General features: G+C 49.2%; 1 protein-coding gene and 1 pseudogene across 1 annotated transcript; both read left to right on the top strand.

Moving 5' to 3' along the window:
* On the top strand, window positions 1-1,171 carry LOC120653943 (annotated as a pseudogene).
* Window positions 1,172-5,068: 3,897 nt separating this feature from the next.
* On the top strand, window positions 5,069-5,733 carry LOC120653284 (non-specific lipid transfer protein GPI-anchored 2-like). The gene is made up of 3 exons (XM_039931052.1): window positions 5,069-5,456; window positions 5,545-5,552; window positions 5,668-5,733. Exons 1-3 carry the CDS (start codon window positions 5,069-5,071, stop codon window positions 5,731-5,733), a joined length of 462 nt encoding a protein of 153 aa, XP_039786986.1.
* The last annotated feature ends 3,688 nt before the right edge of the window (window positions 5,734-9,421 follow it).

Raw genomic sequence — 9,421 nt, 5'->3', positions numbered from 1 at the left:
TCTGCCCCAGACCAAAAAAAAGCTAACTGGCTATGGCGACGAGCGGCCGGAGCAGGGAGGAGCGGTGGAGCCTGGCCGGCAAGACGGCGCTCGTCACCGGAGGGAGCAAGGGGATCGGGTGAGTTCATATACTTGCGTTGTCGTGGCGTGTTCGCCGATCGCTGGGTTGTATTGATGATGATTCGGCCTGCCGTCCTGCAGGCGCGCGATCGTGGAGGAGCTCGCGGGGTTCGGGGTGCGCGTGCACACCTGCGCCCGAGGCGACGCCGACCTGCAGGAGTGCCTGCGCCGGTGGGGCGCCGACGGCCGCCTCGCGCGCGTCACGGGGACAGCCTGGCAGCCTGCGACGTCGCGGCGCGCGCCGACCGGGAGCGGCTCGTGGCCGCGGCGCGGGAGGAGCTGGGCGGCCGGCTGGACATCCTCGTCAACAACGCCGGGCATACCATGTTCCGGCCCGCCACGGAGACCACGGCGGAGGACTACGCGCGCCTCATGGCCACCAACCTCGAGTCCTGCTTCCACCTCGCGCAGCTCGCGCATCCACTCCTCCTCGCGGCGGCCTCAGGCGGCGGCGACGCCAGCAGCGTGGTCAACGTCTCCTCCATCGGTGGAGTTGTCTCCAACCCGTCCATGTCCGTGTACGCGGCGACCAAGAGCGCCGTGAACCAGGTCACCCGGAGCCTCGCCGTCGAGTGGGCCAAGGACAACGTGCGCGTCAACTGTGTAGCGCCGGGTGGCGTCCGAACCGACATTGTCAGCAGCAGCGGCCTCAAGCTGGACCCTGAGGTGGCGCGGAAGATGGCCGTGGCGGAGATGGCGCGGGTCCCCCTGCGCCGCATGGGCGAGCCGGAGGAGATCGCGTCGCTGGTGGCTTTCCTCTGCATGCCGGCCGCCTCGTACATCACCGGGCAGGTTATCTGCGCTGATGGTGGCCACACCATTTCCGCCTAGGCAGTAGGCCTTGCTAGCTGCTGTTAGACAAGTCTTAGTGAGAGTGTCATCATACAGTTATCAAGAGTGCAAATTTGATAATTGTGTCGCTCTTATCCCATGAAACTTTCCCTCCCCTCTCTCCTTATAAATAACTTTGCCATATCATTAAATTACTGATATGGCATGATATTTATAGTATGTTTGGTTGAGCTGTGGCTTTTGTAAAATTTATTATGAGCTGTGGGTTGTAGAAAAAACAGAAGGGACTATTCCGTTGGGAGACTATTTCGTTGGGCAGCTGTGGTTTTTGATAAAACTGTTAAGAGGACGCACGTGTCATCCATAACTCTCCCCACTCAACTCTCTCCCTATCTCATTGACAAGAGGATCCCATTTGTTAGTCCCTTCTTCCCCTTAGTGCCCCAGACGTGAAAGAGCAGCGGCCGACGATGGTTCGACGGCCCGGGTGTGGCGGCCGGAGCTCGCACGTCTGGGCTCGCGTGCCAATGGACCTCGAACGTCGTAAGACCTAACGCCGGCGGCACCCGTGGTGGAGCTCGCCTGTGGTGGACTGGTGGGGCTTGTGCACCGCGTCAGGCTCACACATGGTGGGGCTGCGAACGGCGGAGGCTTGCGCGGTGGGGTCCATGGCGGAGGAGGAGCTCGTACGTGGCATTAGTGGAGCTCGCGTGCCGTCATCAAGCTCACTACTACATAAAATATTTGTAGGGGCGGTCAAAATAGGATTTGTAGGAACGGACGCTAGGCCTATTGCTGCTTTCCACAACTAAAAATGATGTTTTGCAGGAACGGGTAGAGAGTCCACCCCTAAAAATCTATTTCTAGAGGTGGTTCATCCCTTCACCCGCCCCTACAAACCCATTTCCAGAGACGGATGATGCCTCTATCCATCCCTAGAAATGAATTTGTAGGGGCGGGTGACGGGATCACCCGCCCCTAGAAACTAATATAAAAAATAAAAAAGGCGCTCCACCGGCTGCAGGTCGCCAGCCACCGCGCCCCGCTGGTCGCCGGCCACCGCGCTGCGCCCCGCCGACCGCAGGAGGGCCCGTCCGGCTTGCCGCCGTGCCCGCGCCTCGCCCCGGCGCTCGCCGCTCATACGCCGCCCTGTTGGTCGCTCGCCCCACCGACCGTAGCCGCCGCGCTCGCGCCTCGCCCCGCTGGTCGCCGGCCACCGCGCTGCGCCCCGCCGACCGCAGGAGGGCCCGTCCGGCTTGCCGCCGTGCCCGCGCCTCGCCCCGGCGCTCGCCGCTCATACGCCGCCCTGTTGGTCGCTCGCCCCACCGACCGTAGCCGCCGCGCTCGCGCCTCGCCCCGCCATCTGCAGCCACCGCACTCGCGCCTCGCCCCGCACACCACAGGACGCTGGAGTTCGTCACGCTGGATCTGGGCCTTCGCGCCACCGCCCGCTGCGCGCTGGATCTGGGCCTTCGGGCCGCCGCCGCGCGTGCCGCGAGCCGCGCGCCACCTCTGGCCACCGCGCGCCGCGCGCTGGATCTGGGCTGCCCTTGTTTCGCGCGCCGCTGTTGAGCCCCGTGGCCACCGGGTGCTGCTCCGCGCACTGCCGCTGCGGGCACTGCTGCTCCGTGCGCCGCCGTTGAGGCTGCTGCTCCACGTGCCGCTGCTGCAGGCTTGAGCCGCCGTCGAGTCCCGCGGCCACGGCGGCGCTGCAGATGTGGGGAGGAAAAGTTGGGCGCATGGGAGATAAGAGATAGAGGGAAGTAGATGAGAGAGAGACAGAGAGAGTTGGTCTATGTGCGGCACTGCAGCGCATGTTCTGCTGAAGAGATAAAGGAGAGAGACAGCTACCGTCGCTCGCGTCTGCTTTTTAATTTTGGTGCATGTGCTGCTGCAGAGATAAGGAAGAGAGACTCATTTATTGCTAGCCGCGTCTGCTTTTCACCCGCCCCTTAAAATAGCGCTCTATTTTTAAGGGCGGATGATGCCATCATCCGCCCCTACAAATACTTATTTGTAGAGACGGACGATGGCGTCACTCGCCTCTGAAAATGACGTTATTTTTAGAGGCGACTGATGGCATCACCCGTCCCTAAAAATGTATTTTTAGGGACGGACCAACTGCTACAGTACCATCACACTGTTTGTAGGAGCGGGTTACTTTTTGATCCGCCCCTAGAAAAAAATTAGTGCGTTCTACAAATTATTTTTTGTAGTAGTGGCTTGCGCAGGGCGGGGCCGTTGACAGCGGAGGCTTTGCGCGGTGGGGTCTGAGGTGGCGCATCGAGGAGCCTGCAGTGGCATAACTCGTGGTGGCGGAGGAGATCGCGTCAGCTACGCAGGAGCTTGCGGTGGGGGCAATCATTGGAGAAGGAACAAGAGGAGGAGCTCACGAAAGAACGCTAGGAGGAAAAGAAAATTAATCCAGTATCTATAATCAGTGGTAGGTGGATAATTTTAGTGCCCAAAAGCCAGTGAAAGCATGTGGGAACTGGGAAGGTGCTTTTGGATTTGTACTTCCTCAAAGCTAGTTTTGGACAAAAGCATATGTGGCTTTTGGACTTTTTAGTTGGCTATTGACTTTTGCAAAAGCAAAAGCAGGTTGAAAAGGCCACCCAAAAGCACCTTAATGCTCATGAGATTTCTATAGCACTCACATTGAGATTTGCTTTCGATGTGTCAGCAGCACTTGAATTGGCTGGCAGAATTAAACTCCTCATCTCGTACTTTCATTTTCTAATAATATAAGTAATTAATTCGTATGGTCTCGGGTTCAATCAAACCATTTTGATTTCGGAATCGGAGTCCGATCACAATCTTGAATATATATATTACAGGTAGTTATGTCCATTCGTTTAATGAAATAGTGTTGGTATAAGTATCAAATACATACATATATATAGTTATTCTTTGTTAATTTGTACGTATCTACGTGATCGAATTGTGGATGGAGGGCTGATCCAACTCGCATACGGGATGGTCTAAAACTCACCCGTCAATGACAAAAGACAAACCAAACTAAAAATTTCGATAGAAACCTTACTCACTTTAAAAATACTAGGCAATTATGTCCATGAGTTGCTATGGACAAAGTGTTGGTATAAGTATCGGGTACGTATTGGTGTCCATGCGTTAATTTGGAGGGATCTACGTAATCGAGACGTGGATGGAGGTGGTTAGTCCGACTTGCATTCTGGATGGACTAAAGTCCACCTGTCAATAATACTAAACGAATCAAACCAAAAATTTAGGTGGAAATCTTATTTGCTTTGAAAATAAGTATATAGATGTAGACTAGCATACTGGTTGTACGTTGCTGGATAATATAATAGACCTACATGTACCATATCCAGTGGCGGAGCCAGCAGTGCTGGGGGTGCTCCAGCCCCCCTACTCCCATAGAACCCATGGAGCCCCCTCAAAGTCCCCCCAATATTTTTCAAGCATAAGTGAAGAAGAGGAAGAAGAAGAAAAAGGAAGGAGGGAGGAAGAAGAAAGGAAAATAAGCCCCCCTCAATTTGAATCCCAGCTCCGCCACTGACCATATCAACTTTAATTTGTGTTCATTCACTTTATGTCCAAGACGTGCTGTGATTGTACGGCATCTTGATTGTTTGTGTTCCAATTAGGATTCCGATTAATTTGTCTAGATTTCGATTAGGATTCGTATTGATTTGTTTAGATCTTGATTAGGATTCCGATTGACGAATCAAGAAAACATTGCTAGTTTTAGAAACAGTAGAGATAAGACAATTATGCCCGTGCGCTGCTACATACAGTGTTAGTGTAAGTATCGGATACATATAGTTGTTCGTTCATTAATTTGTAGGGGGCTACGTGATTGAGTTGTGGATGGAGGGTTTGTACAACTCGCTTTAGTTGAGGTGAACAGTTTAAATTCAGATTCTCTGGGCCGGCGTGAATGCCTAAAGGCATCGTAACCACCCAATCCAACAAACAACTAGGAACACATGCATGCATCTAAAATCACCAAAACCTAACTAATTTTATCCGCACGGAACCATTTAAACAAAAACTATCTCTAGTGGCCGCGCTATATAAACAGCTAGCCCCGCATGCTGCATGCCCATCGAGGCCCATTCACGCACCAGGCCAAGCACGCAGCACCTTCACGCACAACAGCCGCGGCCACGCCATGGCATCCTCCAAGCTCATCGCCGGCCTCTTCCTCGCCCTGGCTCTTCTGGTCGCCACCACGCTACAGCCCTCCGTTGCCTCCAGGTCCGAGCCCACCAGCCCGTCGCCGGCGCCGTCATCGAGCCCGTCGCCGTACTGCATCTCGTGGTTCATGGCGATGACTCCGTGCATGGACTTCCTCACCGACGCCACCGTGGCCGCGCCCTCGAGCGGGTGCTGCAAGGGCCTCCAGTGGGTCGTCGACGCCGCGCCCATGTGCCTGTGCTACGCCAAGAACGGGGAGATCGACAACCTCATGCCGGCCAACACGGATTTCACCCGCGTCGCCGACCTCCCGTCGACCTGCGGCGTCGCGTTGCCGGTGGAAGCACTCTCCGAGTGCGAAAGTGAGTTGTGTTTGTGTCCGACTTGAATCATGCATGTTTGCTTGCATAGCATTAGATCTAAGATGAGTTTTCGGTTTCGTCTTTGCAGCTGAACCGGTGCCACCGTTGATGCCTCCTAGTCCTCCTGCCGCATAGGTATTTCTTGATCTAGCAATTGTTATCTCGTATGATGCCAGAGTTAGTGATCTGATCAAACCATACATGTATGCAGTATGCTTTTATGTTTTGCAGGAGGCAGTTGAAGATTAAGAAGTTCATCAGTTTGGACCATCAGTAGCAGCAGGCGGTTGAAGATTAAGAAGTTCATCAGTTTGGAATAGATTAGATTAGTGGATTGCCAAATTGCTGCGTCGTCTTAGGAAAAGGAGTTATAGCTTGTTAGTTACTCAGTGTGTGATAGGATAGGAATAAGATCGAGTTAGCTTTTGTGTCAGGAGCATCTATTAAAAGATATGATCGTCAATGCTCTCTTTAGTTTATCGGATGTGATTTGAATTCTGGTAATCAGAGATTACGCTACGATGGCGCCTCTTGTGATTTCTAATTGCTTACATGTGGCTGGTTCGTTGGCACCTCTGGTGATTTATAATTGCTTATATGTATATGTGGCGGATTGGCACGAGCAAACAACGAAGTGTTGGTATATAAGCGACCCAAATACGTGTTTATTAGACTCATCATGGGTGCTCTTATTTCCCTCCGAGGATGCATATAATGATGATATTCATTGGTAGGCGACATATTCATTGATTCAGAGAAAAAACTGTTCTGAGTTTGTCAAATTTAAGATGCTCTACTTACCGAACCGTTCCGACGTGTTTATAGTATCTTTATACTGTATATTGAAAAAAGCTAAGAGAGATGTCAAATAACAATATGCAAAATATATTGAGACTGCACAACTCTACTTTATTCGATATATAATAAACAGATGTCATGACCGGCCGGCATACAATATAACACCATCCTTCAGATCTTTGCAAAGTTGTTAGGATCGTGTATATGTGCTTCGTTTGATAGGACATTTTTGTTAGTTAGCTGATGCTCAGCGCAGCAGCCTGACGGTCTCTGCTTTCTTGAGGGACGGGGAACAGGGGAACGGAGTGAGTGATCGAGAAGCGGGCTTCGAACGCTCGTGATCACCTGCTATTTATAGAGCCTTTTGATTTGATTTTCAAACTTGCTAATGGCGCCGGCGCGCGGTGGCGTGATGCTTTGGACTTCGTCAAGGTTGCAAGTTTAAAGGTTCTGGGCGCGCCTTGGATTTTTAGCAAAGCAACTAACCTTCTGGCCTCTCCTTTTAACTGTGTGATTAAGGAAAATGTTTGTGTGATTAAGGAAAATGTTTAATTAATTTCCGGCCAACATGCACCTATTCACGTCATCTATACGTAGCTATAAATAATCTTGCTGATGAGAGGCCACATGCATGAAACGTGTAGCCTAGATGCGGTAAACCCTCATTTGAAACAAAAGAAAGAAAACAAATAAACCCTCATCTCCACATACATACAAAACATTTAGTTTTATGTACGTGGTAATTAAATATACATATCATATATAGGGATGGCAATTCCACCCGTGGATGCGGGTATCCGCAGATTTTAGACCCGACGGGTGCGGGTGCGGGTGCGGGTCCGATATTCCACCTGTGGATGGACCCGCACCCACACCCGCATATTGCGGGTGCGGGTGCTGGTTTGAGATTCCACCCGCGGGTGGACCCGCACCCGTCCTGAAACAAAAAAACCACAGCCCAACCTATTTAGTGCGGGTGTGGGTTTGAGATTCCACCCGCGGGTGGACCCGCACCCGTCCTGAAACAAAAAAACCACAGCCCAACCTATTTAGATAAGGTCCATCACAACTATCCTAACTACAAAATGAGCACATAAACTTATGAATTTATTGTTAGTTTGTCCTTATTACTTTGAATTTATGGATTTGTTGCTAATTTGCTCTTATTACTTATAAAAATATATTATTTAACTGTTTAAATTGATGAATTTGAGCATTTTATTATATCTGTTGCTAGATCCGCGGACACCCGAAACCCGCCCGAAATCCACGGGTGCGGGTGCGGGTGCAGAAATGCACCCGCGGGTTTACTCGCAGGTGAGTTTTTTCCAATCCCGCGGGTTTGCCTGCGGGCGGATTTTTGCCAAACCCGCACCCGCACCCGCGGGTGCCATCCCTAGTCATATATAAACTCATATGATCAAGGCATGCGTCCATGTGACGTGCAACAGAGTCATGCGTATGTGCACGTATGCGTTTGTTTATTTCTTTTGCTTTTTCTCTTTATCTTTAAATTAATCAACACGTAAGTCATATAGCAGGCTACTATGCGAGAGCCAATCAATTTGTCATTTGTTTAATGAACCAGGAGAATATTTGCTTTCATATGTTTTTCATATCTTCGGAGTAGTCGGCCAACCGCCCAACCGGCAGCCATATTTGCGTATGAAGTATATATAATCATACTTCTATTTATATTACTAGCATAGTATCCGTGCGTTGCTACGGGTAATATAATAGATCTACATAGTATCACCAACTTTGTGTTCGTTCACTTCTCGTACAGACTGTGTTGGGATCATGCGGGGTATTGATTGTCTGGGATCCGATTGTGATTCCGGTTGATTTATCCAGTGTCCGATTATGATTCTGATTGATTTGTCCAGATTCCAATTAGAATTATTCCGGTTGATGAAAGGCTAGTCCCACTTGCATATGTGATGGACTAAGGCACACATGTCAACGACACAAGACGGACCAAACAAAAAAATTAGGTGGAAATCTTACTCGCTTTAGTAATGGGTATAGATATAGATTTTTGAATATTGCTCGTATTCACAGAGGAGTTCCCAGCCAGCTAGACCCGAGCGAACTGTATCCATAGCTTTAGATCATTTTTTATTTATGTATTTTGATTTTGGATAAAATTTAGCCATCATTATATTTTACTCAATATAGCATGGATATTTCCTATATTTTGGACTAAGCCAAAATTGGTGTCAACAGGTGGTGAAATGGCCAATGCAGTGATGTGACTCATGCAAGGTTCTTCTTCTTCCTGCAATACAGTGGTGTGAGCTTCAGTACACAAATTGGAAAATAACCGTTGTCAGCAATCACAAGTGATGATGATTTCAACAATTTTTCTACAAAAAAGATTCGTACAAATTGAAACTTAGGTTTCACATTATCTTTAGATTTTACCCAATTCATACATGATCCGATCCCTTGCTCACCTGCAAGTCTCAGTTTGCTCTCTTACCCGTCAGTGTTTGGTATTTGGGTTGACATAGGCAATGAAAACGATGCTCTAGATTTGTTTGCACTTTCCCAGCATATATGTAGCTTAATGAGCCTAATGCAAATCTCTTGCTTTTCTTTCCATTTTGATTGTTCATTCTCACAAATGACAATGGTGTGGAGGACGGTTTCGAAGGTTTTAGTTCAGCATAAGTTGAGATAATATCCAATTGCTGCATTGCAGTGCAGTCTACAGATTATTAAATGCCAAAGGAGGGAGGTTCAATGAATCGACGATACATGATGTACGCAGGTCATGAAAATATGCAATGTATGCTGATGCTCTGAGCCTCTTGAGTAAATAATAAATTTTACAACTAGTTCGGAGGGTTCCATTTTGTTGGAAATAACTGAACTAAATCATTCCATAATTGGACAGGCAGAATCAAACTAGTACAAGCGGTCCCATGTTGTTAAAACTGAACTAAATCATTAGATAATTGGACAGGCAGAATAACAATAGTGAAGAAAACACATGGCAGTGCTAGCAGTGAGAGTTCTTTTTTCCTGGCTATCTTGTTTGTCTGACTAAATGGATTAAAAAATTTCACCTCAGATTGAAAGGTCAAGTTCGGCCAGACTACTCCAAGGAATCAGCAGATTGTGCTGATTCACCAAGGTTTAAGAATAAGATCGACAAAAGCTAA

This window comes from Panicum virgatum, chromosome 1N (assembly GCF_016808335.1).
Source record: "Panicum virgatum strain AP13 chromosome 1N, P.virgatum_v5, whole genome shotgun sequence".
Classification (NCBI taxonomy): domain Eukaryota; kingdom Viridiplantae; phylum Streptophyta; class Magnoliopsida; order Poales; family Poaceae; genus Panicum; species Panicum virgatum.
The sequence above is the reverse complement of the archived record's forward strand: the minus strand, read 5'-3'. Positions and strand labels throughout refer to the sequence as shown.